We start from the raw sequence: 27,926 nt of genomic DNA, 5'->3' as shown, positions 1-27,926 counted from the left end.
TTCTACACGGATCTTCAGATATTGAACGATTAAACCCTCGGCCTTAGGTTAAAATAGCCCACATAACCCTTTCTAAATCACATCACTGCATCAACCTACTCCCGGGACTCGCCGGACTCCCCACCACCGGACCGTGTAAGGATAGCTGCCGTAGTAGTGCCACCGCGACCAGTCTTCTTCTTCGCTGCCTCCTCCTGCTTCTCCGTCTCTATGCTCTTCACACAAGCCTCGATCTGGTCATCCGGCAGCATCTGGATAGTTTTACCAGGTAGCATGATGGCAACTTCAATGTTCTTGGCACCGGTCTGCACCACCTCGAGCAGCGACTTGATCGCAAGCTGAATCGTCTGCTCTTGGTCCATATCTTCCTGGTGGTTGCGTTCGAGGAACTCGCGGACAGTCTTGCTGGAACGGCCAATGGCATTCGCTTTCCTATAACACCATAAAGTCAGATACAACTCTTTTCACAGTATCCACCAACAGATCCAGATATGACGTACCAGGCAGAATAGATGCCCGATGGCTCCGTCTGGTATAGTCTCGGCGTCTGATCATTTGGATCGAAACCGACAACAAGGGTACTGATACCAAAGGGTCGGACACCTCCACTCTGCGTGTATTTTTGCTGCACACTGGCAATGTATTTGGTGATGTATTCGATGCTGACGGGGTCTTCGACAGTCAAGCGGTGCGACTGAGCTTCTAACCTAGCTTTATCAATAAGGATTCGAGCGTCGGCGTTTAAGCCAGCGAAGGCAAGGACGGCGTGGTTGTCAAGGACGGCGATTTTCGAAGGTGTGATGCGGGTATCTTGGAGTTTCAGAGCGGACCGTTTCTCGCATCCTAACACAACGACATCCTTTCCTTTTACACCGACAGCACAAGTTCCTGCAGGTTGAAAACAAAGTTTCGCATAAGTTCCTGCTCCATATACGGTGTACATAAGCTAAACTTACCTCTCTTGACAGCTTCCATAGCATATTCCACCTGGAAGACATGCCCGTCGGGGCTAAAGAATGATCAGCTAGCTGCATAGCAAGCCAAAGAAGCATTGTAACCTACCTGAAGACTATAAGACTCCGTTAGCCTAGACGTTTCCATCAAGCAAGCAGTTACTGGGGAAGCAAGCTATCTTACCTGACAGAGCTCGGTCGTATCCGGACATGATGGGCGGTATCTCTAAGAGCCGTAACGGTGCTGGGTAATTAAAAAGCACAAATCAAGAGAACTTGGAGTGTCGCAAAAAGGATGCAATTCGTGGCAAAGAGGGCGTGAGATGCTAGGAATGAGAGGTCCAGCTTGAGCGATGACAGATGGAGGTGAACGCGAGGCCCGCGGTTGCCTCAGAGCTCAATGCCAAGCGCGCGGCTAACTGGTCAGCCCAGTCCCACATCTAGGTACATTCAACAGTCAATCTAACCTTACAGTACCGACAGCACTTATTTCAGTGCACGATATCTATTCTTTTACTATGGCAATACACAAGGTAAAGGCCGTGGACATGGTTGAGGGCTTTATGAGGAAGGTGGACAGCTCTGCTGTGGCGCGTTAACGTCAAGGCAGTGCCAAAAAAAAAAAAAAATCAAGGCTCCATGCTGTTGTAAGAACCACTCCCAACTACGTACTTATTAGATCAGCTTGGAGTCAAAATTGCCTTTGATTATGCTGTACATGATGTTCGCTCAAATAATAGGTATAGCATGGCACCCAACCCACGCACTTACTTTTTCTGCAAGAACAAACAACGTACAAAGACAAGGAGAGGAAGAGAAACAAAATATAACAAGTCAAGATTATAAACAACCAAAGCAACCTTCGCTGTACTCACAATTCCCGATCCGTGTGCCGCGCATGTCCCAAATCTGTCATTGCTGGATCAAAAGGAATACCCCAACACCCCCAGCAATCCGTTCCAATGTATCCCATCCGTGATCAAACCGTAATTCTCCAAAAAGTCCTGTTGCCGAAGAGCGCAGAGATGAGTTGGAAAAGCAAAAACAAAACCAATATCTAGAATGCAATGCCATGCTTGAGGTTGACCCCCGCAACAGGGCGCGCGGTGATGTAATAAAATTCCCGAGTCTCGAGGGACCTGACCTCAAGCTTGAGATGGACAGGTAAATCTCATGTCGACCGAAGAGAGCCCAAACAGCGGTGATCGCGCCAAACCGGAGAATCGAGGGATAGCCGCCAGCACCCACCTGCTGGGACCATCGTCTATACCTTGGAACATCGCTTTCAAAATACAAGACCAAGCACATACCGAAAACAGTCAAATGAAGTTGAGACACATCGCAGAAGAAATGAGGATAGAAAAAACAGGGATCAAATGGGGCAAAATGATGACACGCTACCTGCCTGCTCCTCCCAACCTGATGCACCAGAACTGCAGAAATCCCGTATACAAACACGCATCAATAAGCGTGTACCAGCGTACCCGCATCTCTGTACCAACAAATAAACAAGATAAACAAAAAAAACACAGATTTGCGGAATGTATTCCGATATAAAGCATGGTCTGCCAATCAATTCGGAAATTGATGGCTTATGCAGGGGACTTGCTAGCACCAGCGCCATTTCGGCGAGAGTGGGCATCATCAGAGACCGTCAAACCACCCAGGCCCGAAGAAAGGAAGGCGAAAGGGTCGTTCGAGCCATCGTTTCCGTAGAAGTTTCCATTCGAGGCACTAGTTGATGAGGCGTGGTCGGCTCCAGTGAAGGCTGCTTGTGTTGCGGGATTGGCGAATGACGCAGCGGCATGGGATGTATTCGTAGAACCATAGCCAGGAGTCATCTGTCCCATGGGAGGGTAACCACCCGGCGCGCTGCCCAGAGCAGAAGGCAACCCATAGGTATTAGGGGGTCCCCCGAACGGCTGGTTGAACCCGCTAAACCCGGCACCAGTGGAAGCAAACGGGCCAGGAGCTGGGGTGCTGCTCATGGAGCTGTGGCCGAAGTTCGACGGAGGGTCCATTGGAGAGGGAAACGCAGAATCAGCAACAACGGCTGCTCCAGATCTAGGAGCACCGCAGCGCAGGCAGTTGATGTTCTTGGCGAAGTTATGGTAGCCACATCCCTCCGAGCCACATTTCCAGTCGCCCGCACGGAAGGGAACAACTCCACCATTGCCTCCTCGAGAGTGTCCCATTCCATGGCCGTGGCCGCCAACGTGCGGCGGCATCATGGAAGGTGGACCGTATCCGTATCCGTATCCCATTGGGTCAGGGTTAGCTGCCATGGCAGGGAACGAGCAGCGGAAGCAAGCAGTACGGCGCTGGAAGTTGGAGAATCCACAAGAGGGGCAAGTCCAGTCGCCCGGTCGAGGTCGGTTTTTGGACGGAGGGAACGGGGTGAGAATCTCTGCCGCCCGGTCAAGAACACGGCTGGATGACGGGGACACCTCGATGGCCTTCTCATTCAGGGCACGCCCATTCATGCAGAGGCTTTCGGCGGCCTGTGAGGTTTAAGTGTTAGATTCACTACAAGTGAGATGCAGAATAAGAATAGCACATTACCTCTTCATGAGATGAGAAGACTGCAAATCCTGTGCCAGTAGGTTTATGTTGGTCCGGGGTACGCAGAGTCCAGAAAGCGATCGGGCGGCCTCCGAACTGAGTAAACCAGCTCTCCAACTCCGACTGTGTCGTATCGTGAGGCAGACCGCTTAGGTGAAGCACTTTGCTACGTTCGGCCAAGAAGGCACGAACATCCGCCCGGGCATCCATCGGCCGAGTGAGGATTTCTGGATGCTCATGGGCGGGCTGGGATTTCCGAATCAATCCACGCAGGACCCGAGCTAGAGTCACAGCTTCATCCATGGCCCGACGAGGAGAGGCGGGAGCCAGGGCTTGCAGATGGAAGGGGAGGTTATGCTTGATCGGCGCAGACGACTGAACAGGCTCGACCTCGAGGGCAGCACAGATATTCGAGAGCGAACTAGGACCGAAGGGGAGGGACTCGGGGTGGTGGGTTTGCCATCTTTGGTACTCGGTGCGAAGGTCGAATGTCCGGGAGTGTTGGAGGTATGGGGGAAGGACGACCGCCTTGTCTCGAGCCTCCCGAGGGAGCTGAACACGAAGATCCCAAGAATCCAAGGTCACAAAGGCAAATTCAAGGTTCTTGCTCAGGAGGTGTTCTTGGGCGAAGGCGTCAAATCGGCTGATAGCATCGCGGAAGCTGCCTGCTGAGCGGACGTGCTCCCAGGTCAGCGTCGTCAGGCTCGCTTTCCAGGACTGTCAGCCATTGTAGGACCAAGCCGGTATACAATGAGAAGGGTGACAAAAGGAAGAGGCTAGATTGTTGACAGAACTGAGAATGGCGCGTGGGTTGTACTTACTGCAAAGCGGCGTTATCGGAGTGTTGACGGGCTTGACGAGGACACTCTCCCGGTGCAGCTAAGAAACCAAAAAATCTCGTTAGCGGCATGCAAATGACAATATTGCGGAATGTAGGTCGGTCAGATTGCAGGCATAGCTTGCAAGAATCACGACAGAAAAGAGGGGTTGATCTGATGCACGAAGAATCGCTGCGTACCTCCTCACAGGTTTTGGTATCCAACAAGATCCACCCCAGCTCAATCACCTCTGCAGAGTCCTTGGTGACATAGACGCCATGCTCATCACAGGTAGTTGCAACATGGACGACGATGAAGCGGTCCAGCTTGGGAGTGGGAGCTGATACGGCAGCCATCGCTCACGATCTTGACGCTGGCTCCGGATGCCAGAGCAGCAGGGGGGGGGGTGGAGGGCGGAAGGAGAGGGAGAAAAATCGTGCCTCTGCGAGTCGGAGCAGAAGACACGGATTCACGACCAGGGGAAAGAAGAGCCGTGAACCAAGAAACAAAAAAACATACAGCGAAGGAGAGAGGAGGGAGAGAGGAGGGAGGAGTGGGCGAGGGAAAAGGATGGGGAAGAAAAAGAAAGTCGCCCAGTCAAGCTGGACCAGTTCAGTTTTGGTGGAGCGTCGAGATTAAAAAGAAAAGTCTCGGGTCCTCGAGGTTGAGGGGAAGGAACCAGGTTACAACGTGGATCGCCATGAGGATTAGTGATGGCGGCTATTAGCATGGCAATTATAGCTACGAAATCAATGCCATCGATGAGAGCACAGCTGCCTCTTCATTGGATTCTATAATGTGCCTCCATCCGCATCCACGTTGTTGCCGAGACGCTTACACCGGAGAATTGGGAAGACAACATTCAGCGGGTTGAGACTTGAGAGCAACCAAGTTGGCATTGGCCTTCACTCTGATCAATGGCATAATAGCCAGAGCTAGGCCCGGCTAATATTGCCAGGCGCAAGTGACCATTGGGCTGTGAAGCGCAAGAGTTACAAAGGTACTCGAGAACGCTGGTGGATGTATCTTTGGTATCTTTGGTATCTTTAGTGTACCAGCGGCCTCAACGTTCGCTTCACACCAATGCCCTGGACTGATCGCCGCCGGAATCAAATAATGTCTAAAGAACTGCTCCCCGATCGAGCTGTCTTGAATCTTGACCCGTTGGAGCATTCTCTCTCCCAGCGTTCGCAGGGCGGCGATTGGAGATGAGAAATTAAAAACGGAAGCCTCACATCCGAGTGGTAAAAGTCTCCACCTCATGCGGTCTTTCCCGCATATTAAGCCCGCCGAATTTGACTCGTGTCATCGGGACCGTTGACCAATTCAATGGCATGAAGATGAGAATAATAATCAATTCAAGCCCCTGTCGCAATTTATTATGAATGACCAGATGTGTGATGGGCGGCCTGCGACGCCAGATACGGATTGCAGCCTGAGGCAAGCGCTAGCCACATGTGGGAGCTGTCAACTGTCGGGCACTTCAGGGCTGGAATAACCCCGCCAAGGACTGGTCCATTCAGGGAGTCAATTCGAGGAACATGACAGCATGCATATTAATCGTCATAACCATATACAGAGCACCAAGTAAAGCACCCGAACTAGTCATCTACACTCATAACCAAAAATCAAATAAGTACATCCGAACCCACCCTTGCTAAGAAGCCAACGCCGAACAACAAGACAACTGGGAATCATAAGTACGAAAATCATTCCTCCATCTCTGTAGGCTCTTCTTCCTTGATAACCGTCATCCGGCTATCTTCATTATTCTCGTCCTCTTCCATGATACTCGGCTCCACCGATACACCGCGCCTCGAAAGACCAGGTTCGACGGACGCCCGAGTGCTCCGCGACTTGACACTGACCATATCACTCTCAGAGTCGACGCTACTTTCGCGACCTCGTGCACTGGCAGGTCGCATGGGAGCCGCCAGCAGCTTGAGGACCACGTTCTTGACTTTGACGAGAGCATTGCGTCCTGCAGCATCTGCCGCCATGCCTTCTTCAATCGTCTGGTCGAGGAGCTCCTTGACTTCTTGGGCGAGAGCAAGGTTTTCCGGATTGATTTCACCCTGGGAGCTTCGAACACTGGTGCGGAATGAGTCGTCATTCTCGGGGTTTTGAGAAGCTGACCGTGAAGGTGCTGTGGGTGGGGCAATATAGAGCTTGCTCATGAGTGAGAACAGGAGCTTCCGTTCTTCCTTGGAGCAACGATTGGTGCTAGAGCTGACTCCAAGGACACGCTCCAGGATATCCTTGATCAATTCGAGATGAATAAACCCACATGCATTAGAGCTTGCAGGGCCTCCAGCAAGAACCCTTTCGCCGCCTAGTCCGACAACTCTGCGCTCATCGGTCCACTCCGAGAGCATACCGATAACTCCGGTCATCAGCGCCTTCAGCTCCTTGTCACCAACAGACTCGTCAATCTCGCCATCACTGTCTTCCTCAGCTTCGAGGGAGTAGTATTCTTCAGCCGAGTTCAGGACAGTTCGGATGACAGGAACGGTAATTTTACGCATATGCTGAGTATTTTCCGGCCGGGAGTGGCAGTACACAGGGAAGAAGTAGGCCAGGGACTGCCTCAAAGCGGGGTTGTCACGGGTCCGAGGGTGGAAAAAGGAAACGACGAGGGATTGTAGCAGTGTCTCGATGGCGTTCTGGTTGAACTCTTGGATGACCTGAGGGATGTTGGGTGCGGAAGGCGTAAAGACATTGGTAAGCATGAGCTTCGAAAGAGCCGCCGCAGCAGCTGTCTGTACACCGCTCGGTGAGCTTGGTTTGAGTGCCCTAGCAAAAACCTTGAGTAGTGGCTTCTGGAACGCCGGCGGGGCGACTGTCTCCTTGTCCGCCTGAGTTACAGGGGCCAACAGAGCTGGATGGCTGGTCAACATGTCGCAAAGGGTCTGGATAGCAGTTACTTGAAGAGGCTCGTGGCCCTTGCTGTAACAGTGGATAAATAGCGTCATGTTCTCCTCGGCGAGAGTCTAGCACAGTGATTAGCAAAGGACTACCGTTAGTTGGGAGCAACACCCACCTTATCAAGCAAACAGCAAAGCCCAAGACATTCCAGACCACGTTCACGGATTGGAGCCTCATGACTCCGAACAGCAGGCACAACTAAGTTGTTCAACATAGTGACCAGGTTCATGTTGGCCTGAAGATTGCCTTCAACATTCTGCAGCATGCAGAGAGCAATGTGCAGGCACTTCATGTTAACCACAATTTCCTTGAGAACCTTAGCCTTAGCCTCCTCCTTGTTAAACGGCTTCTCATCTTCACTCATTGGCGTTTCAGAGCGGTGGCGGCTGCTGGCATCATCGCTGATTTCAGACTTCGCGGAAACAAAGCTATCTTCGGTGATGATGGTGTCGTGGACCTCAGCAATAGCTTCCAATACTACACTGCAGAATTCGCTTTCAGCTGCCGCATCGGGACCGCAAACACACCTCAGCGTCTCGACCGTGAGCTTCGTAGATTCCTGGGGGAGCTCTGGGACAGCGAGAGCCTCGCGGAGTAGAGAGAACATCTTCCTTCGCCCGACCTCATCACTATAATCCAGAGTCATGGCGATATGCAACAATTGCTCAACGATAAATTCTATTTCAACCGTTTCGTCGTCGTTCACATCAGTGGCGTCTTTGTTGATTTTCTTGCGCTGGAGAAGCTCGGTCATGTATTTATGGAGGTACATTGCGAGAGCGGTGACGACTGGAATCTTCTCGTCGGCAAGGCTATCATATTTACCCTCGTTTTCAACTCGGCAGAAATCGTTGAACGAGCGTAGAAGGAAGGCGGACTCGGCTGACATTGATTCCCAGTAGGCTTCGTCGAACAGAACCGCTTCTCGATAGTCCGCTCGGCCTTCCCAAAAGCTGCGCATGGCCTCATGCGCTATTCCAGATTCCATTCCGGAGTTTATTACATCAATACGCTCCAGAAGTTCCAGAAGAGCGGAGATATTGGGTTCGGAACGCTGCCCAACTCTCTCGGGGTCATTGTTCGTTCCAGCACAATCTTCGACCCAGCGGTCATGAAACAGTTTTCCTGCAGCCTTTCTCACACTTTCGTCACGATCACGCAGACCCCATCTAAGCAACTTTTCTCTCATTGACAGAGACAAGTGTCGGAAATCGCCTAGTGTAGGAAGAAGGCGAGAATACAATGCCCTTCGTGTAGGCGCGTCGAGGTCGCGGGCACGTTCGAGAAGGTATGGGAGGGTGGCCGGAATCAGTGGCAGGTTAAGGAGCAATGTTCGCCGAACCTCCGCTCCGGTATCGTTTTGCATTATATCAACAAGCTTCTCCACGAGAGCTGCGTTGGTATCGTCGTTTTCGTCGTCGTCTTCTTCGTTGCCAGCTAAGCGGGCGAGGCCCGTGACTGCCTGTACTCTGACCGAGGGTTCTTTGTCGCGAATCCGTTTTAGGAGACCCTGACGAAGGGTGTGGTATAATTCATCGTCCACAGTATCAAGCGAATTGACAACATGTGCAATGATCTGTGTGGTGCGGAAGCGAACAATTTTATCTTTGGCGGACAATAGAGGCACTATAAGAGAAACAAGGCTGGTAGTCAAATGGGCGGTCGGTCTCTCGTGCGTGTTCTGAATGTCATCATCCTCTTCCTCCCCCGAGCCGAAAATTTCAGCATCCTTCTCTGAAGCATGCGTGAGGAAGTTCCCAAGGAAGCGTAGAATACGATCACCAACGGGTTCTGTCTTCTTGATTGATAAAATTCGCAACACGCAGCGGCCCACCTCAACGTTGAATTCCTTCTCGGGTATTGTTTCTTCACCTGGGATCAATCGTTCTTGGGGAGCTTCAGCATCTTTGCCGTCCTTTTTTGAGTTTTTCTGCGAGATACCACAGCAAGCCTCTTGGATCTTCCTCAACCGGACAACGAGTTTGCGATGGCCTGTTGTCGAGCGCTGAGCATCTGCGAAAATTGCACACACGTCCCGGCGGAGATTCGGGGCGGCCTCAGGAAGTGCAGGTTCTTCAGGGATGGCGAATGATGGTGTCGCGGAACCAGCGCGACCGCTTGATGCCGTTGCAGAGCTTTTGCGCGCGGTGGATGTCGAACGGGCGGAAACTCGACTAGGCATCTTGATCGAGGGGTAGTGACAGCGGTAAGGAGGTTGTTATCAGTTATCGATGGCCAGGAATGAAGCAAAAATCATCCTAATAAAGTTGCATTCATATATTGCCGCTTGCTCAATAAATTCTGGCGTTTGGCGTGAAGGTCGATGGCTGAAGGCGATTGTTGGTCGTCTGTCGCAATGCTTGTTATGATCTTGTTGCTGAGAGTCACGGGGCGGAGGATAAACAAACACCCCAAACTGGCAGTCCAGATAAGGGTTAGGGCAACACGTGACCGTACAACCAACTCCAGATGATCAGCCCTTATTACAGCGAGTATGTTTCAGTCTCCCAGGAACAAGGTATATAGAGACACTGGATTGCGCAATAATGCTCCCAAACACCGCCTCATGGCAGCTCTTTCGCCAGAGTCAAGGTGCCTTGAGGTCGAGCAGCTAGCACGCCATCGGCCACGTGACATTGAATTACTAATGCCGAAATCGGTCGTCCATTGGATATCAATCCGCAAACGCCATTCTTCCTCCGCCCTGTCAGTCGGAATAGCAACATTGGCATAGACAGGATGTTCAGGCAAAGTGTCCGACGATTTGCGACGACTGCCCTGCGCAGCGCGGCTACAGAATCCTACGGCGTCCGAGTCTCCCAGGCTCAAGGAGTCGTTAACGGGCTTACCGAAGGTAAGCGGAAGCACTCCGGGTAGGCTGAGAGCTCGCCGAACTAACAATTCTCTCTCAAGCAATTGGTAACACTCCTCTTATTCGCCTCAAGCGACTCTCCGATGAGACCGGCTGCAACATCCTCGGTAAGGCTGAATTTCAGAACCCCGGAGGTAGTGTCAAGGACAGGGCTGCGCTGTTCGTCGTCAAGGATGCGGAGGAGAGGGGTCTTCTGAAGCCTGGCGGTACAGTTGTGGAGGGGACCGCAGGAAATACCGGAATTGGTCTCGCACATGTCTGCCGGTCCAAGGGCTACAAGCTGGTCATCTACATGCCCAACACACAGTCGCAAGGCAAGATTGACCTTCTGCGTCTCCTCGGTGCGGAGGTGTACCCGGTTCCAGCAGTCGCTTTTGACAACCCAGAGAACTACAACCACAAGGCGCGGAGGCATGCCGAGTCACTGGACAATGCTGTGTGGACCAACCAGTTCGACAACACAGCCAATCGCCGAGCACATATCGAAACCACAGGTCCGGAGATCTGGGCGCAGACTGGAGGAAAGCTTGATGCGTTCACCTGCTCGACTGGCACGGGAGGCACTCTTGCCGGAATTACCTACTACCTCAAGCAGATTAGCAACAACCGCGTAAAGTCTTTCCTCGCGGATCCTCCCGGCAGTGTTCTTCACAGTTATATTCAGAGCGGCGGAAAGTTGACCGAGCGTTCCGGTAGCAGTATTACTGAGGGCATTGGTCAGGGTCGCATCACGGACAACCTCCAGCCTGATGTCGGCACACTGGACGGGTCTGTGAACATCGGTGATGAGAAGTCCATTGAGATGATCTACCGCTGCCTCGACGAGGAGGGTCTTTACCTCGGTGCTAGCTCGGCTCTCAACGTTGTTGCGGCGAAGGAAGTGGCCGAAAAGCTTGGTAAGGGCAGCACAGTGGTGACCATCCTTGCCGACGGTGCCTACCGATACGCAGACAGGCTGTTCTCCAACAAATGGCTTGAAACCAAGGGCTTGAGGAACGCAATTCCCAAGCACTTGGAGAAATACATTGTTCTTCCATAATCACCGCTACTGTAAATACTATGCTGTCCTGTTATAGATCAATGTGCAATGCTCAGAATTATATACATGCCATACTAAAAGCCGGATTCTGACTATCGAACAGTCAGGTTCCTCGCTCTCCCATATCCGCTATACCCAACCCCCCTTAGATTCCACTGCGTGTGTTCTGTTTGCTGGTTTCCCCCAGCATCAACAGCTCGACTCACAACCTGCTTCCCAGCTCCAGACTCAATCTCAACCTCCGCCCTCCACAAAACCCAACACCACTTCCTCGCACCATTTCCAAGTAAATTATCCGGATCCGACTGTCCGATCTGTGCATCCACCCACGTTCTCCCTCCATCGCCTGAGACCTGCACTCTCGCCACAGGCCCACTTGACCCCCCAGGAACCGCATACCCCTTAACCTCCAGCTTCCCCGCATCGGATCGATAAACCGTCTCATCGGACTCGGGTACAGCAACAACAGAGTTAATTGACACTTCAGACATCGCAGGCGTCCGATCCCAGAACTGTTCCGCCGCATCCCTGTCCACCGCCTCCTCCGGAAGCACCTTGTAGTCACGGCGCTGGTAGAAGTTCGTCGATTCCTCGTCTTGGACTGTGATCCTGTCAAGCCATTTAACCCATCTCGCGCCTGCGATTCCGGGGAGTACCACACGGACAGGGTAGCCATGGTTTGGCTGCAGCGGTGCACCATTCACCTATATATCCTGTCAGTCCATCCGTTCTACCCACACCACAATTAAGGTATAATAAGTATCCCATGAATGCATTTGATGAAACGAACCTCCAGCGCCAAAATCACCTCTGCGTCTTCCCTCAACCCCCTCTCTAACTCAACGCTCCCTCCAAACCATTTATCATCCTGACATGGAACCTGATACGACGAGAACGCAACATGCAAGGGACGCCCAGCCTCAGTTCGAGATTGTGCCTGGTCCTGACGCACACCCGCACGGTGTAATACATCTCTAAGCCTCGGCCCCTTCCATCTACAATTCATGACCGCCGCATCGCCCCAGTCGATCCCCTCGACTTCCTTGAGCATTGTGCGCATTGTATGCCGTCGGTTCCCGGCACATTCGAGCGCACACCAGACCTCGTGCTGCGGGAAATCGGTAGCAAGTTGGTGGACGCTTAGACGGATGGGGTTCGCGACGAGCCCGTCGATTTGGACGGTATGGGTGTCGGCGGATAGATGCGGGACTGGGCCATGATTGCGGTCGTAGGATATTGAGTTGGGTGTTATGAACCTATCCAGAGTTTTAGTAATTGCTGCAGGCTTTTTATACGATGAAACATGCGCTGGTTGTATCTACATACTTTGAGACGAGCTCCTTCACCGACGGTTCTCGGTTTAATGGGGCTTCTATGGAGTACTCTGTATTCTATTAATGTTAAAGTCGGCTTTTGAAGACGGGGCTTGTTTAAACTTACTGTGCAGCTCATATTGACTGGTCTTGTTGGTGTATGAGATCACTTGGATCTGCGCCTCTACATATATATTTGTCCTCTGACGTCATGTATGGGCCACCACAGTTACGGGCGAATATCGCTCTAACTAGGGAGTATTATTATTTACTTTGAAATCCTTAAATCAGCCTTCTTGCTGCTTGCTATTTAACTCTGATTTCCTGGATTGCAGTACGAGGGTTGAAAAGCCGTCAATGGCCGTCATTTCTATATAATCTAAAGATGATCTATGACACTACCACCTGTAACCTGCCTGTAAAACAGCATAAATAAGGCATTCATCCAATCTCATAGTCCTGGTAAAAGGATGATAGCCTACCTATCCATGCAAGAGACTAAAATCCGGCTTCCCAACCAGCGACGCATCAAGCACAGCGCCTTGTGCAAGAAGCCTCTCCCTAAGAACTGCATATGGGACATCTTGCACTTTAACCAGACTTGAATCTCCAGATTCCATCGTGCTGAGCGCAATATCACAAGCATTCGCGCAAGCCTGACCAAGCGCATAGAACTGGTGCTCAATGCGGACGGCGCCTGGTATCACAGACACGAATGATGTCAGCGATTGTTATAGTTGTTTATAATGGCAGATTAAGATAAGAAAAAAAAAAAAAAAAAAACGCAAACATACCATAACCAACATGACTCGAACTCGGACAAGTCGCTGTAAGAACATTCACAGCCTCGCCGACCTTCGGAACAAGAGCACGGTACGAAATCCCAAACGGCCTCCACTCGTGCTTCTCCTTGAACACGAAGCCCTCATTATAGGCTAGGCCGTTTCGAACGACTCGTCGCGCGCAGTGTGTATCTGTGGGCCAGTATGCTACGGCAACAGGATAAGGGTCTGGCTCTTCGCCATCGTGCTCGGAGGCCGTATGTTGGGTGATGATGTAGTCGGAGACGAGGCGGCGGGCGTCGCGGACATACAGCCGGCGTGGGAAGTGGTTGTTGTCTGGGAATTCGTCGAGGCAATAGCCGAACTTGGACCATTCGTTTCGAATGGAGGACTGAAGGGTTCATGAGTAGTTAGTAGTTGATTAGGGCTGGGATTGGGGACAGATGGCCTACGGGGACAGCTTCATCGTTGGCAAAGAACCATATGAGTCCTTGTGTGAACCGCGTGGTGTCTTCTAAGATCTCTTGTCTTCTAGCTCTACTCGCAGTCGGCCAGTCGTCACTCATTCCCAGTAAGTCTGTAGCGAGCACGCCTTCGGATCCGATAAGATCTGTCTTCCGGTTTGGAATACCCCGAAAACGAGGGCTGTATAGTTTCCCGCCAGCCTGGATGTATCGACGGTGAAGCTCGTAGTGAGTTTCATCGTATCCCCGGGGCTTCTGGAGGAGAAGCTTATTGCTTTCGACGTCTGTTAGAGGGAGTCGGTAGGAATAGGCCTGAAGATGCTGGTCTCCGCTCCCAGGCTCGCCGAAGGGCTCGGGAGAGATTCCATAGAGGAGCCCACTGGATGAATCACCGGGGACACGGTAGGGGTCGACGGGGACGTCGAACTGGGTGTAGCGCGTGTCATCTCGAACTCCGGCGAGACTCTCATCGTACTGACTGGAGGGCTCACGGCCTACAGTAGTGGCCACCCCCGCAGCGGCAAGAAGATCTCCTTCGTAGGTGGCTTCGATAAAGTACTATAGTGATATTAGAATGTCCCAAGTGGAATACCGTGGGTTCAACCTACCTGAGAACCGATGGTTTGCCCATTTGTCAACTGCACTGAAGTGACAGCAGGGCCATTCTTTGTCACAGCCGAGGGATGCTCAATGAGCGATGCCTTGCATATTCAAGTCAGATCAGTTAAGCCACAGGGGAGTCTAGGGAGCTGACTTTGATGATTACTAGCGAAGGATACTCTGCAAGCCAGTCGGAAATGATCTGCTCCAACACGGACGACTCGAATTTCCACACCTCAGGAACCTTCAGCCGCCTGGAAAGCACATCCTCAAGGTGCTCAGACCGTCCGTAGTGTTTACTGAGTCGCCGGTGCAGCTCCAGCGCAAGGCCCCCAACCGCAGTGCTGTTTTGGAACTCAACCTGGTTGTCGATATCTGTTGAGCCCAGGCCTTCTATCTGGATTCCACCTGGTAAAACATTAACCACAATTTTAAGGAAGGTGAAAGAGCAATGGCTCACCAATGTGCTCATCTGGAGAAATCAGGACGGTCTTTCGTCCCTGCCGTGCAGCCTGGATAGCTGCAGCCACGGCGCCCGAAGTCGAGCCATATACCGCGATATCAAACTTGGGCATGATTACAATATCTTAAGCTCTCAATGTGTGCTATACCTCAAAGTACTCTTTGATCCTGAAGAGACCGCATTTGAAGATATTAGCGGGGGAAACTCGCCATACACCAGAAATACGCTTACCCCAGACTGTGGGTTGGATGATGGCTTAGCCGACCGGGAAAGCGAAGACTCAGGCTTGGGAAGCAAAATTCCAAGGCAATCAGGAATATCTCGTCATAGGAATCGATTTGGCCCCGGGAAGGATGGTCTGCGAGCCTAATTTCGGAGAGTCAGCTACTCCAACGCGAGAGGGTTAGGGCTCCGCGTGGTAGCCCCAACCCCGGAAATGGTAACTGCTTCTTGTTGGAGCAACTGCCATGGGATGGTTTTATAATGCAATTGTAGTCTCGGATAGTCAGAGCATATGATCTTAATATATGTGCGATGTATGTAGTTCTGCGCTTCGTTTACCCCGTTCGTAGCCTTTGCACACCTGTGAAGGGTAAGGACTCGCAGCCGATTATTGAGAACGTGCTATTGAATTCTAATAGCATTAAAACACAGCAAAACGTTTATCCGCCGTTTAACCGTCAGATTTCAACAGACGAGCCTTGAACCTGGTCAGCATGCCGGACAGCACAGTTGAAACTGGGGTTCCCCGTGGGGGCACTAAACGGAACCTGCAGACCACGCCGAGAGTTGGAGTACGGTTCATGAATCGCGGAGAAGCGAGAATAAAAAAGGATTAACCCGGTGGATTTTGCTTTAAATACGGCTGTTTCATTTTATTTTATTTTCCAATCCCAACTGTTGCAGTGTCGCTCCTTTTGCAAACTCTCCATTGACTTTGTTTGCCCTAGCAGTCCTTCAACCGGCAAGATGGCAGGGGGAGGAAAGCTCTATGTGCCCAAAGAGGCCTGGGCGGATTGCACAGTACCATTGATACTGATTTGTATTCTCTACTCTATGGGAAGTATCTTCTTTGGTGAGTGAACTTCTGTGGTTTCAATGAGGACGAGTTTTCGTACTGACGGCGTTCTCTCCGAAGGCTAGTATGTCCTGTCCGATTTGCGGAGATAGATCGGGCACTCCTAACTCAATAACTTCAATAGTGACGGAGCTTCCTTTGGAGGTGTTCAGACATTTGGGCCGTTTCTGAGGAAGTTTGGAAGATGGAGCGAGGAGAAGGAGGATTATGCAATCCCGACCTATATCGTCTCGATGATGAACAGGTAGAGTAGCCTTTGGGCTTTTTGCGGTCTGGAATTGAACGTATCTGACGAATATATAGTTTACCTATGATTGGAAAGTTTCTTGGGGCTGTCACTATCGGACCGATGATTGAGAGATGGGGGCATCGCCTGTCCATGGCGATAACGTGCTGTGTTCAGGTGGTAGGGACAGTTAGTGAGTTTCAGCCACGCACCAAGCTTGAACAGGAGAGCTATACTGACAATTTTTAGTCCAAGTAACAAGCCATACACCAGCACAGTTCATCGTCGGTCGGATGCTCATCTACGGTGCAGTCGGCTTAGTAGAGAACGTAAGTCAACGTGATCCCGTCTGAGGAAGCCCTAACTAATATCCACAGGTCGTGCCAACTTACGAGTCGGAAATCTGCCCAGCACCTTTAAGAGGTTTCTGTGTGGGATCTATCCAACTCTTCCTGACATTTGGATCATTGATTGCGGGTGTCGTGAATGAGGGCCTATCCAAACTCGACACTGATGCCGGATGGATGGTTGCAACAGGTATTCAGATGGTCCCAGCTCTTATCATCCTGCTTGGGCTTTATTTTACTCCAGGTACCTCATCTTTCTTATAGCAAACTATGAACAGACACTAAAACTATCAGACTCTCCGCGTTGGTTAATCTCAAAGAACCGGAGATCCGATGCCCTCAAGGCCCTGAAGGTATTTCGACCTAAACAACAGGTTGAAGACGGCCGTTGTGAGCTGGAGATCATTGCCCTGGAGAACTCCGACAACATGCAAGAAAAGGCATCTTGGAAGGCTCTTTTCAACGCGTCCAATCGGCGCCGCACTTCCATCGCACTGGTGATCATGTCCTTGCAGCAGTTGACGGGCGTCACCTTCAGTAGTTCCTATGGCCCAACGTTCTACAAGCAAGTTGGACTCGGTGATAAGGCATTTGCATATGCTGTAAGTCAAATGTTTCCTTCTCACACACTATGACAGAATCTTATTCACCAACAGGCTATCAACAACGCCGTCTCTGTTGTCACTGCACTCATCGGGATGTATATGTTCGATGTCTTCGGCCGCCGCGACCTCACCCTCCACGGCTGCTGGGGCCAGGCTCTTTTCCTCTGCCTAATCGGTGGACTCGGAGCACAGTCCAGTCGATCTACATCCGAAACAAACGGCATGGTAGCCTCTTTCATTCTCTATGCCGCCATCTTGCACGCCACCCTGGGCCCTGCAGCATATATCACAGCTGCAGAGGTTGGAACAGCCACCCTGCGTGAGAAAACAATGGCTATATCGGTACGTCTCTAACAACATCCTCCAACCCTTCATTTAGACTAGATAGCTGACATACTGCTACTGGAACAACAGACCGCCTGGAACGTCGTCGTCGGCTTCGGCGTCGTCTATTCCACGCCCTATCTCCTCTCAACACCCGGTGCGAACCTCGGCGCCAGACTTGGCTACGTATGGGGAGGCTGTGCCGCAGTCGGCGCTATCTGGGTCTGGTTCTTCATGCCTGAGCTGAAGGGACGCAGTTTGGAAGATGTTGACGAGCTATTTGCTGCGGGGCTTCCGGCTTGGAGGTTTAAGCAATATGAGTGCACAGGGATCAACAGGGACGCGCTTGCTAGTTACCAGGCGAAGATAGAAGATGATAAGGGCGAAGAGAGGGTTGAGCTAGAGAATGTTTAGTTATCGAAATTTTATTCCGGATCATTAGTTATAGTTCCTTCCAAATCCGAGAATACTGTTCGCTCTCCATCGTACCTTCCCATCAGGTATTGAAGGTCAGGTCTAAACAGGAAAGCGGGCGAGAACATAGGAAGGCAAGTGCGATGTGCTGTCTATAAATACAGTTGCTACCTCCTATTCAGGACCCGAGACCCAGTTCATAAACGCAAAGTACAACCAAGGCAGTTCTCAAATGAGAAGGCAGCAGCAGTATAATATCTAGCATGGTACCGTATATATATGTGACAAGGTGATGACAGCTAAATGAAAGGCAGGAGGCATGCAGGAAAGTTTAGTCTCAAGGTTGTCATAGGAAAGCGTCAATAAATCTGTCGATATGTATAATAATATGATGTCCTTGGCTCAGTATCCTACCAACTTGAGAGTACAAACGCAGCCCCTCACAGCGAGTAAACAAAATCGAGGTTCTCCCGGTCTGTCAGGTCAAGCCACCTATGAAAACATTAGCAGGCACAGATCCAAGTAACATGGTATCACCCACTCTTGATTCTCCAGCCTCACATAGCCAGGATCCGCACGCAGAACCGCCTTGCGCTCATTCTCCCTGCGGTACCAGAACCGAATAGCCACAAGAAGAAAACAACATATGCCCCAGCAAACGATAATCGTGATCTCGGCAGGGACATAGCGCGGCGCATCTTCGGGGAGGAATATCTGGGGGCCTTATCCATTCAGTCATTCAGCGTTAGCTAGAAATCCACGCTTTGCCTTGTTTAGAACCTCCTGGTCTATGGCCTCACCGATAATATTTCCAGTGCAATATCCAATCAAGTAAAGCGCTGCAACGGTCGTCTTCTTCGTGTACCCGGCCACATTCGACGAAATCAGGGACAGTAGCGCCACAAACCCCGTGGCGCTCGCCTGCGTCATGTAGTACCCGATCAGTCGGCCGATATTGTCTGACAAGGGCAGCGCAACAATGAGCACCATCCCCACAATCGCTGTAACTTCGCCGCCGAGACTGCTCATGAGACACTCGCGGGTGATGTGTCCGACGTAGCCGCTTCCCAGGAGCGCAATAACCTCTACTGCGCCGCCGGGGACACCGTAGAGCAGGCTTTGCTGGGAAGTAAAGCCAAAGTTCCGGATCTATAAAGGTAAATCGATTAACCAATCTCTCAAGCAGCAACTGAAAGGTAAGGGGGCCCGTACAAGCTGGCTAAAGAAATTGGTCAGGCCGCCATTAGGGATATCCGATATAAGCGCAAAGAGGAAGAAAGCCCAAGTCATTGGATCCAGAAGTGCCTCCTTGACCTGATATAGCTTGAAGTGCTTGTTACCGATGCCCTGTTGATTAACGCGCACGCGAGCAACAGCCAGGGCCCGGTCCTCCTTTTTCAGCCACCAGGCGTTTAACTGGCTATCTGGCACTATAAACAAGAACACGAGGCCTAGGATAATTGTTAATACTCCGGTGACCAGAAACAGGACCTTCCATGGTGCGATGGCCGATCCGTTCTTCTCGCTGCCTACTGCGATGCCATACGCAACTAGGCCTCCGACGATCTGGCCGACTCCGTTGAAACTGAACCAGATGTTCACGCGGCTGTATTGCTCATATTTTGTGTACCACTGGAGTTGGAATTTTATTGTTAGAAACCCATGTTCACCAGGCATTCAACATTTAACAGGGATAGAGCGAGCACACCTGAGATGTCAAGAGCGTAAAGCCTGGTGTAACAGCCGCCTCGAATATCCCCAGGAAAAGACGAATGGCAACTGCGCCAGGGTAGTTGACCACAGCCGCGAAGCAGGCGAGAACCATGCCCCAGATCATGATACACGCTGCCGAGTATTTGCCTAATGGTAGCCACTGCAGCAGGCGATTTGTTGGATACTCCCATGCGAGATAGCCTAGTAATACACCATGTAAGTCGATATCTACCTATCCGGAATTAATACAGAGGAATAGTCAAACCAATATAGAACAAGCTCCCTAGCCATTGATACTGGTTTCCGTGGAGACTCAAGTCCTCTTCAAGGCCCATAACACTCGCATAAGACAAGGCCGTCTCTATATTATTATCAGTTTAATCTGTTTATATGTCGACGATATTGCAGGGACGGGTCTTTCGCACTGTCGAGGTAGTTCATGCCATAGACAAAGCACATGATGGGCATGATATGCCAGTCAACAGTGCGTAGTAGCCGACGGTTTGTCGCTTCATCGAGCTCGATCGTTTCTCCTTGGAGGACCTCAAAGGCCTTCATGGCCTCGTCCGCATCATGTCTATATTTTTCTGTCTTTTGTTCTCCGTGCTCCGGTTGGTGTATATTTGCTGGGGGGCCAGGTTCGGTATTCGCGATGTTTGCCATTTTGTCTTCACAAGAATGTCGGCTTATTCTGGTCGGAAGGAGCAGGGTATCCCCTCAATAACTATGGAAGTTGAAAGTAACAGTTGTTCAATGCAAAGTGTCCCAGAAGAGGGTCTCCTTGTCTTTGTGTAAGAGTGTCTTCCAAGCGGGGGTCTGCCGCTCATGTTGCATCAACTCCGCAGCTATTGGAGACTAAGGCGGGATTCGATCTTTGTATTGGTCTCTATGCATGGATCGGCGTGTCAATGCACTGGTATTGGCAAAGCTTCATATTCCTTATCTGAAGTGGGGGGATAAGTATACAATTGGCATGGATTGTACGGTGTATACGGTGTACAGCCCTAACTATGGTAGCCACTAATTCATGGATTTAACTGAAACATCCCTGACGTCTGCTCTTCGTGTGTGCACTCCTGCAAACACACCCCAGCATAACATGATAAAGACGTATTTTGCTAGACACAATAATCGGCCACTCCAACATGCCCTGGACTTCAACAGCTCCTCTCTTTTCGCACCTTGACTGGCGATGATTGGCTGTGTGAATACTACTGTGGGCCCGGTCGGAGGTTTCCTGCGAGAAGAATGCAACCAGCAGGAGTTGGTTTCTCGCGTGAACTCATCATTATCATCGATTTGCCTCTTCAGTGCTTCCTTCACTCCTTACTGACAGTCAATGACCTTGTCATCGTGTGAAGGCGTTGATTCTGCGACCCAGAATAATGACACGAGGGCTTCTCGCGGGGGCCACAGCATTCCTCGCTGCTGCCACTCCCCTCTTGGCCATCGACAACAATAACAGCAATCAAGATGTCGATTCCTTGGTTATGTCGCAGATCCTAATGGACCCCTATGCCTATGACTTCCCTCCCGTCGACACGAATGGCGCGGACTTGTTTCCCATGCCCCCTTGCAAGGGGCACCAGCTGCTAGAAGCCAGCATCGACGACCTCCAGCAGTTGCTCTCTGCTGGCAAGCTGACCACTGTCGATCTGCTGCAGTGTTATCTGGAGCGCATCTACCAGACAGACTCGTATTTGAAGTGTGTCTCACTCCTTTTCCAGTTTCCAGTCGAAACTGCTCACAGAACTTTAGTGCCATCATCCAACATAACCCCGATGCCTTCAAGATCGCCAGGTCTCTAGACCAGGAACGTGCCAGTGGCAGAGTTCGCGGCCCTCTTCATGGGATTCCTTTCGTTGTCAAGGATAACATCGCAACCAAGGACCGCATGGAGACGACTGCCGGTAGCTGGGCCCTCCTGGGATCGGTGGTTCCTCGCGACTCTTCCGTTGTGAATCGTCTGCGCAAGGCCGGTGCTCTGCTTCTAGGCAAAGCTGCGCTGAGCGAATGGGCTAGCATGCGCTCCAACGACTATTCCGAGGGCTACTCAGCCCGTGGAGGCCAGTGCCGTAGCGCTTACAACCTCACAGTCAACCCCGGAGGCAGCAGCACGGGGCCTGGAGTCGCCGTTGGAGCAAACCTGGTCCCCTTCGCGGTGGGGACCGAAACTGATGGCAGCGTCATCAACCCTGCGCAGCGCAATGCCATTGTTGGAATCAAGCCTACTGTGGGGCTGACCTCTCGCGACGGCGTCATCCCCGAGTCTCTCAACCAGGACACGGTCGGTTGCTTCGGCAAGACAGTGCGTGATGCAGTCTACGTCCTAGATGCCATCTATGGTGTTGACCCGCGCGATAATGCGACTTTTGCACAAATCGGCAAGACTCCTACTGGTGGCTACACCCAGTTCCTTGCCAACAAGACTGCCCTCCGAGGAGCCAGGTTCGGTCTACCCTGGGAATCCTTCTGGGCTTTGGGCGACAGCGACCAAATCGCACAGCTGGTCGAACTCGTCAAACTGCTCGAAAATGCGGGAGCAACCATTATCAACGGCACAGAACTCCCCCATTACAAGACCATCGTCTCCCCGGACGGCTGGAACTGGGACTATGGCTCTACTCGGGGCTTCCCCAACGAGTCAGAGTACACCTATATCAAGGTCGACTTCTACAACAACATCAAAGCCTACCTCGCCGAGCTCGACAACACAGATATCCGCTCGCTCGAGGACATTGTTCAGTACAACAAGGACAACTCCGGATCCGAGGGCGGATACCCGTCCATCCATCCAGCCTTCGCGTCGGGGCAGGACGGGCTCGAAGCTTCTCTCGCAAGCAAAGGAATCATGAATGAAACATATTACCAGGCCTTGGAGTTCTGCCATCGCACAACACGCGAGGAGGGCATCGATGCTGCACTCAGGCTGGGTAACAATGCTGCCCTGGATGGGCTCTTGGTTCCTCCCGATGTGGCGCAAAGTATCCAGATTGCGGCACAGGCGGGATATCCGGCGATTACTGTGCCGGCTGGTACGAGTAAGGAATCCGGGATGCCGTATGGACTGGCGATTCTCAATACTGCATTTTCGGAGTCTGAACTGGTGAAATGGGCCAGTGCCATTGAGGATTTGCAGCAGAGTACCGGCACTGAGTGGCAGAGGAGTTTGCCTGAATGGAGGGGGTATTTGGTTCGCAATTTGCCTGTCCCTCTTTGATAGACTTTTTTTTAAAAAAAAAAAAATATAATAATATTCACTAATAATAGATGCTTTCGCTACCACCAATTCTGTAAACCTCTAAGCAAGGCAAATTCGGTTCGCCGTGGACCATATCTGGCATCGAACACGATCACGATAAGGTTTACGGACCCACCACGACATCACCACCACGATGAACCAGTGGAACGTGCATGGATTTGTACTGCCGTCTAGAAGTCTTGCTACCGTGGACGCCATTTGAAAGACTGATTATCGGCGAGATCTCGGGAAGAACTATTCCTTTCCCTTTCACGCATTGTAGAATATGGATGTTTGTAGAGCCTAGGAGTGGACCGATGTATACCGAGAAAGTTCGCCATCAATAATATGAATAAAGAGGTATTAACAGTGTCCAGTCAACCTGCATTAGAGCCTCATCAAGGGCGAATTGCACCCGTATAAGCATGTAAAATAGCCATCTGGGGCCTCAGCAAGCTCAAGTCGGGTATTTCAGGATATCTCTGGATCGCCGACTGGAAAACGAAACAGTTTGAATCTGGCCAGCCTTGAAAGCCCGCTCGTTTCCTGGAATGGCGCAAGCTTCTAAGACGGTCTAGTCCTTGGTCACTAAAAGAGCATAGAGCAGAGCTTTACTTCACCCTTCCTATTCCGGTGCACTGAATCTGGAACCTGAATTGAAGCAGGTTAATAGCCCAAGGCTCTTCTGCGAAGTTCAGCAAAGTTTGTCATCTTTGCCTCTACTTATTTCACAGCTGCTTGGTTGAAACTCCTTATGCTACCACCGCAGTAAAGCTTTTGCCCAGGCCACTTTATTCTCTGCGGTTATTATCTGCACACTCGTTTGGGCTTTGCGCCTTTCTTTAAGATTTCTTTTTTTCTTTTTTCTTTTTTTTTTTTTTTTTTTTTTTTTTTTGCTGCATCTTTTTCACGAGAATTCTGGTCTCCTATTCTTTTCTTCATTACGACATGATGTCAGACTGTTTCTAGACGGGTATGGAAGGTGTGGTCTCCGCGTGGCCCGCTATGCTGCCGTTTTGGATTCTTCCAATCCGGAACTTCCCTGGTCCCGGGGTTTTTTCTCTTTTTTTTTTTTTTTTTTTTTTTTTTTTTTTTTTTTTGCTGTTGATGATCTACTGCATGGTTATACCTTCTGGGAGAATGGTATCTATCCCGGCTGATATCCTGGCGGCTGACGCTGCTGGCCAGATTCCAAGTGAAATTAGCCTGGAGTACCTCGCTGAAACCTACGACAGGGAAGCTATTATAGGCATTATCGTGTTGGTGGTTGTCAGTTTCGTGGTGTTGATTCTACGATGCTTTGCTCGTGTCGTCCTGCTGAAGCGCACTGGAATCGATGACCTATTGATGGTATTGGCGATGGTATGTATTCTTATAAGCCTGATTCCTGACTCATCTCACCTCTGTCGATTAGCTGGTTTATATCCCCATTGCTGCGCTGTGCATTGTCCTGATACACATGGGCAGTGGTCGTCATTTCGAGTATATCGAATATGTCCTCCCCAGAGATACAGTGCGCAGGACAGAAGTGCTCGATTTCGCCTGTCACATTCTATACGCCAACGCTCTTCTCTTTGCCCGGTTGTCCGGTCTCGCCTTCTATCATCGTGTGGCGGTCCTCAGCACCAAGCTCTACTATGCCATCATCGCCGCCTTCGTATTTCTCATCGCCTGCTACCTCACGCAGCTCTTCCTGCTGATCTTCCACTGTATCCCCGTCACCGATCTCTGGCCGTACGAATGGCAAGACGAGTATAACTCTCACAGATGCCTTAGCTGGGGTCTCGTCTACTCAGTCATCTCCGCGATTTCCCTCGTCTGCGACTTCGTCATGTTCACCATCCCCACCATCATGATCAAGGGCCTCCGGGTCTCCGCGCGCAAGAAGCTCCAGCTCTCCTGCCTTCTATTCCCTGGCGTTCTAGTCGTCGCTATCTCAACGACCCGCCTCTACCTAGTTGTCGTCGGCCAGTGGTCAGACGATGGCTCCTGGGCTTACAATGCCATGCTTGCCGTCGAGAACGCCGAGATTGCAGGAACCCTAATCGCGCTCTCGGTGCCGGCGCTCAAACCGCTTTTCGTCAGCCTGTTCTCGCGTCTCGCTTGTCTTAAGGTGTTGGTCTGGAACCGCTTGTCTCATGGTTCCCCCGGTGAGAAATCTAATCCGGATGGCGGTGATGATTATTGCAAGTCTACGCCGAATGCTTCACGCTGTCTGTTGGATGCCGGGGGGGCTACAGTCTGAATGGCGTCGAGCCGATAATGTTCTACCCTACAGCGGAAGGGGCAATGTTGATGCCCTATCCCAAAGAATACCAAAAGGGTCGATATATCAGTCTCTCCTGCACGATCTGGACCATGACACCGTCGTGGGCAGTATCATCCTGCAGCACAGAACTGGTCGAATAATTCATCCGGCCGCCTGGCACTTGCAATGCGATATTTGTTCTGATACGCGGCGGCTCAGTCCCCGCTATGCCTCGTCCATCCTAACAAGGGTGTTCGTGACGACGGGACAAAAGTCTATAGTCCCCCATGCGTTGCTGGGTACAGAGTTGGAGAACGTGGTTAGGGCTATCCAGGTTGAGCCGTGGATTCTGCTCTTCTTCCCTTACTCCTTTGCTGGGCTCTGGTATATTATCTACTAGAGTAATGGCTACAATGCATATTGCATTAATGTGCGTATCTGGTTCCTTCCAGATAGATAACGCAGTCTGGATCGCACTTTCCTTTCACGTACCAGGGCCAGGTCCAGAATGGGAAGTGGCAACTGTTTCCATGGGCGGCCCATCGCGCTTTCCTTTTTGAGGGTATCAATGGCATGGGATTCTGGGAAGGTGCGATGAACCAAGAATTTATGGATATGGCAGGTACCTTCCTTACCGGACATATACAGGGAGGAAATTTAGCCGGGCTACTATCATACTACGAAGCAATATTGCAATCATAGATCATACATATCTAATCTATACAGTAGGTATTATACAGGGAGCAGCGAGTCGTAACCCACAAAACCCAAAAGCATCAAACGCCACGCATATATGCAACCCATCTATCCCAAACGCCTTTGCAAGGAATACGCGATTCTAACAAATCCACATCCCCAGCTCATTCCATATTACCACCAGAGTAAGACAAGAGTAATCTTACTCATTAATCATCAGACTCGGGCATGCGCATGTAAGCATCAATAGCCGCAGAGAACGCCGCAAAACCGGCGCATCCAAAGGCCGCAGCCTGCGGACCAGCCTTGGCTCCTAGGATTCCACCGGTGATGCATCCTGCCGTGACGGAGTTCGTGAGATCGTTCTTGGCGCGGAGGCCCTCGATGCAGCATTCTGTTCCGGAATAAAGCGCGCCGACAATGCCGAAGTTCTTGGCTGATGACCACGAGCGCGATCCCATGTCCTTGAAGCCGGTGCGGACTTGTTGCCGCCAGGGGAGGTCGGAGATGGCTTTGCCTTGCGGGGTGAAGGAGGAGTCGTAGGACATCTAGATGGTGATAAGAGGTTAGGTAAAGTTCAAGCGCTAGAGAGATATTGCGGAATGGTCCATACACTAGCCATGAACAGACCGAAAACACCACCGAGACCGAAACCCATTGTTCCGGAGATGACGGTTTTGAGGGGACATGATTCCATCGCGTTTTGCATCTGAGCACGCGTTGGTTAGCAATTTAAATCAAACAATACACGTCCCTGGGCCAGCAGATACATACCATCTTAACCATAGCCTGCTCCTGCTCGTTCATTCCAGCCGTATTTCCGCCTCCTAAGCCACCAAAGCCGGTCATGCCTGCGGCAGAGGACCCGCCCGTCCCGGGGAAGTTCATGATAAAAGTAAGGGGTATATGATTTGAAGAAGATAAATGAAAGATGGTGCGCGAGTACAGCTCACGGTATGCTATACGTTCTCCACCGAAACCAGGACTGGGGGGAAAGGTTGAGAGGGAGTCGATATCGTGGCAATCTCAACCCCGGAATTGATGCGGAGAGAATTTATTCCCGGTTGCCGATTGAGACCACTAGTGCAATATACCACGTGCAGCCGGGATTATCACCATTTATGAATTATTATGTAATTATGCAATATCACAGCCCTAAAAAGGAATCAATCCATATGGACGGAGGGAAGGGGAGGATTGAATCTTGTGCTTTATATGGGGCAAGAATAATTGAATCCTCTGTTTCTTTGTCATAAACGAGCTCTATCGCCTGTAACTCGACAGTAAACTATCGACCTATACTGTACATCTCATCGGGACGCCGTCGATCTTTCAAGGGTGACAACAGGATATTCAGCTCCGATTCTTGCAAAATCTCCAATTTGACTGTTATGATAGTAGATATAGCCCGGTATATAGCACTTTGATGTATTCAATTTGGAACATGCGACTAATCATGAAACGATAAACTAAGATGAATTTCGTCTGCCCGAGTCTGCAAGGTTTCTTCAATATGAGATCGTAACAAGTAAAAATTGCGAATTTCCTAAGCATCATCGGCAGGCGACACGTTCTGGCCCTCCGACGACCTCTCCGGCGGCATAATGCTCGCATCCGGGTGAAGGCACTGCTGTGTATCTGTAACATTGCGCCCATCGACCCCGGAAAACTTATCGTTGAGCTGCGCACGATACGCAGGGGGGTAAATCTCAAGCACGAGCTTAATCTCTTCGGGGCTCAGCTTCCTATAGTCAACAACATTGCGGTCTCCGTCGAAGGCACGCAGGACACCGTCGGTGGCGAGGTGAGTGAAGCCCATCCCGGTTGGGTCTTTTTGAAGGGATTTCATGATATCCTTTGCTTCTTGGCTGACTTGCCCGCATGTACCTGGTTGGCTCTGTTGGTAGTATTAGGCAGGGATATGATGAGTTACCGGGGCGGCTTACCATCGTGGTGGAAATGGTACTATTCGAGATTTCTTAGAGTTGATGAATAATGATTAGTTTGGATGTTTTGTTCAGGGCGCTTCGAAGGGAAGAGCTGCTATATGACTCCCTAGTTTTTGCTTCAGCCTGTTATGAGGGGGCTGTGCATGAAGGAGCCTTGACGACCAGATGGAATGACTCATCTGTAACGTTTAGGTCATTCATCCTTGTTACTCGTTGGATCAAAAGCATTAAGTTATTAGCTCGTCTATTTATTGGGGGCCATTTTAAAAGCTTGAACTGCGCATTGAGGCTGAT

The 27,926-nt window shown here is 50.9% G+C and overlaps 12 protein-coding genes across 12 annotated transcripts; 4 read left to right on the top strand and 8 right to left on the bottom strand.

Annotated features, from left to right (window-relative positions):
- Positions 1 to 95: 95 nt before the first annotated feature.
- pre6 (proteasome core particle subunit alpha 4) lies at positions 96 to 1,165 on the bottom strand (the record flags this gene model as incomplete). The annotated part of the gene is made up of 5 exons (XM_040818064.1): positions 96 to 432; positions 501 to 888; positions 957 to 1,009; positions 1,063 to 1,069; positions 1,138 to 1,165. The coding sequence occupies 5 exons, from the start codon at positions 1,163 to 1,165 to the stop codon at positions 96 to 98; spliced, it is 813 nt and encodes a 270-aa protein (XP_040671881.1).
- Positions 1,166 to 2,403: 1,238 nt separating this feature from the next.
- Positions 2,404 to 4,983, bottom strand: ASPVEDRAFT_312224 (putative RNA binding protein (Arp)). The gene is made up of 4 exons (XM_040810444.1): positions 4,534 to 4,983; positions 4,337 to 4,394; positions 3,516 to 4,222; positions 2,404 to 3,454 (listed from the first exon to the last, which is right to left on the bottom strand). The coding sequence occupies exons 1-4, from the start codon at positions 4,687 to 4,689 to the stop codon at positions 2,546 to 2,548; spliced, it is 1,830 nt and encodes a 609-aa protein (XP_040671880.1). The 5' UTR covers positions 4,690 to 4,983; the 3' UTR covers positions 2,404 to 2,545.
- Positions 4,984 to 6,042: 1,059 nt separating this feature from the next.
- On the bottom strand, positions 6,043 to 9,440 carry ASPVEDRAFT_139769 (condensin subunit YCG1; the record flags this gene model as incomplete). Its single annotated transcript, XM_040807601.1, has 2 exons — positions 6,043 to 7,323; positions 7,374 to 9,440. The coding sequence occupies 2 exons, from the start codon at positions 9,438 to 9,440 to the stop codon at positions 6,043 to 6,045; spliced, it is 3,348 nt and encodes a 1,115-aa protein (XP_040671879.1).
- Positions 9,441 to 9,997: 557 nt separating this feature from the next.
- Positions 9,998 to 11,169, top strand: ASPVEDRAFT_139197 (cysteine synthase A; the record flags this gene model as incomplete). The annotated part of the gene is made up of 2 exons (XM_040807555.1): positions 9,998 to 10,112; positions 10,172 to 11,169. The coding sequence occupies 2 exons, from the start codon at positions 9,998 to 10,000 to the stop codon at positions 11,167 to 11,169; spliced, it is 1,113 nt and encodes a 370-aa protein (XP_040671878.1).
- Positions 11,170 to 11,261: 92 nt separating this feature from the next.
- Positions 11,262 to 12,621, bottom strand: ASPVEDRAFT_32439 (putative sulfite oxidase; the record flags this gene model as incomplete). The annotated part of the gene is made up of 4 exons (XM_040810607.1): positions 11,262 to 11,873; positions 11,960 to 12,425; positions 12,496 to 12,560; positions 12,610 to 12,621. The coding sequence occupies 4 exons, from the start codon at positions 12,619 to 12,621 to the stop codon at positions 11,262 to 11,264; spliced, it is 1,155 nt and encodes a 384-aa protein (XP_040671877.1).
- A 343-nt stretch (positions 12,622 to 12,964) lies between these two features.
- Positions 12,965 to 14,903, bottom strand: ASPVEDRAFT_32438 (uncharacterized protein; the record flags this gene model as incomplete). Its single annotated transcript, XM_040810606.1, has 6 exons — positions 12,965 to 13,179; positions 13,277 to 13,655; positions 13,717 to 14,286; positions 14,337 to 14,429; positions 14,483 to 14,736; positions 14,789 to 14,903. The coding sequence occupies 6 exons, from the start codon at positions 14,901 to 14,903 to the stop codon at positions 12,965 to 12,967; spliced, it is 1,626 nt and encodes a 541-aa protein (XP_040671876.1).
- Positions 14,904 to 15,889: 986 nt separating this feature from the next.
- Positions 15,890 to 17,785, top strand: ASPVEDRAFT_87430 (sugar porter family MFS transporter; the record flags this gene model as incomplete). The annotated part of the gene is made up of 8 exons (XM_040818062.1): positions 15,890 to 15,933; positions 15,994 to 16,113; positions 16,173 to 16,288; positions 16,345 to 16,424; positions 16,473 to 16,686; positions 16,737 to 17,044; positions 17,099 to 17,389; positions 17,462 to 17,785. 8 exons carry the CDS (start codon positions 15,890 to 15,892, stop codon positions 17,783 to 17,785), a joined length of 1,497 nt encoding a protein of 498 aa, XP_040671875.1.
- A 2-nt stretch (positions 17,786 to 17,787) lies between these two features.
- On the bottom strand, positions 17,788 to 20,296 carry ASPVEDRAFT_45526 (allantoate permease family MFS transporter). Its single transcript, XM_040813316.1, has 7 exons — positions 19,924 to 20,296; positions 19,764 to 19,859; positions 19,494 to 19,699; positions 18,998 to 19,417; positions 18,586 to 18,934; positions 18,327 to 18,507; positions 17,788 to 18,277 (listed from the first exon to the last, which is right to left on the bottom strand). Exons 1-7 carry the CDS (start codon positions 20,159 to 20,161, stop codon positions 18,226 to 18,228), a joined length of 1,542 nt encoding a protein of 513 aa, XP_040671874.1. The 5' UTR covers positions 20,162 to 20,296; the 3' UTR covers positions 17,788 to 18,225.
- Positions 20,297 to 20,688: 392 nt separating this feature from the next.
- ASPVEDRAFT_45525 (amidase family protein) lies at positions 20,689 to 22,718 on the top strand (the record flags this gene model as incomplete). The annotated part of the gene is made up of 2 exons (XM_040813315.1): positions 20,689 to 21,203; positions 21,257 to 22,718. Exons 1-2 carry the CDS (start codon positions 20,884 to 20,886, stop codon positions 22,716 to 22,718), a joined length of 1,782 nt encoding a protein of 593 aa, XP_040671873.1. The 5' UTR covers positions 20,689 to 20,883.
- Positions 22,719 to 23,879: 1,161 nt separating this feature from the next.
- On the top strand, positions 23,880 to 24,984 carry ASPVEDRAFT_139088 (uncharacterized protein; the record flags this gene model as incomplete). Its single annotated transcript, XM_040807547.1, has 2 exons — positions 23,880 to 24,101; positions 24,154 to 24,984. The coding sequence occupies 2 exons, from the start codon at positions 23,880 to 23,882 to the stop codon at positions 24,982 to 24,984; spliced, it is 1,053 nt and encodes a 350-aa protein (XP_040671872.1).
- Positions 24,985 to 25,677: 693 nt separating this feature from the next.
- Positions 25,678 to 26,714, bottom strand: ASPVEDRAFT_45523 (translocation channel protein TIM22). The gene is made up of 3 exons (XM_040813314.1): positions 26,458 to 26,714; positions 26,297 to 26,392; positions 25,678 to 26,231 (listed from the first exon to the last, which is right to left on the bottom strand). The coding sequence occupies exons 1-3, from the start codon at positions 26,569 to 26,571 to the stop codon at positions 25,893 to 25,895; spliced, it is 549 nt and encodes a 182-aa protein (XP_040671871.1). The 5' UTR covers positions 26,572 to 26,714; the 3' UTR covers positions 25,678 to 25,892.
- Positions 26,715 to 26,896: 182 nt separating this feature from the next.
- On the bottom strand, positions 26,897 to 27,708 carry ASPVEDRAFT_175571 (uncharacterized protein). Its single transcript, XM_040808780.1, has 2 exons — positions 27,630 to 27,708; positions 26,897 to 27,580 (listed from the first exon to the last, which is right to left on the bottom strand). Exons 1-2 carry the CDS (start codon positions 27,630 to 27,632, stop codon positions 27,230 to 27,232), a joined length of 354 nt encoding a protein of 117 aa, XP_040671870.1. The 5' UTR covers positions 27,633 to 27,708; the 3' UTR covers positions 26,897 to 27,229.
- Between the last annotated feature and the right edge of the window lie 218 nt (positions 27,709 to 27,926).

This window comes from Aspergillus versicolor (genome assembly GCF_001890125.1).
Source record: "Aspergillus versicolor CBS 583.65 unplaced genomic scaffold ASPVEscaffold_10, whole genome shotgun sequence".
NCBI classification, from domain to species: domain Eukaryota; kingdom Fungi; phylum Ascomycota; class Eurotiomycetes; order Eurotiales; family Aspergillaceae; genus Aspergillus; species Aspergillus versicolor.
The sequence above is the reverse complement of the archived record's forward strand: the minus strand, read 5'-3'. Positions and strand labels throughout refer to the sequence as shown.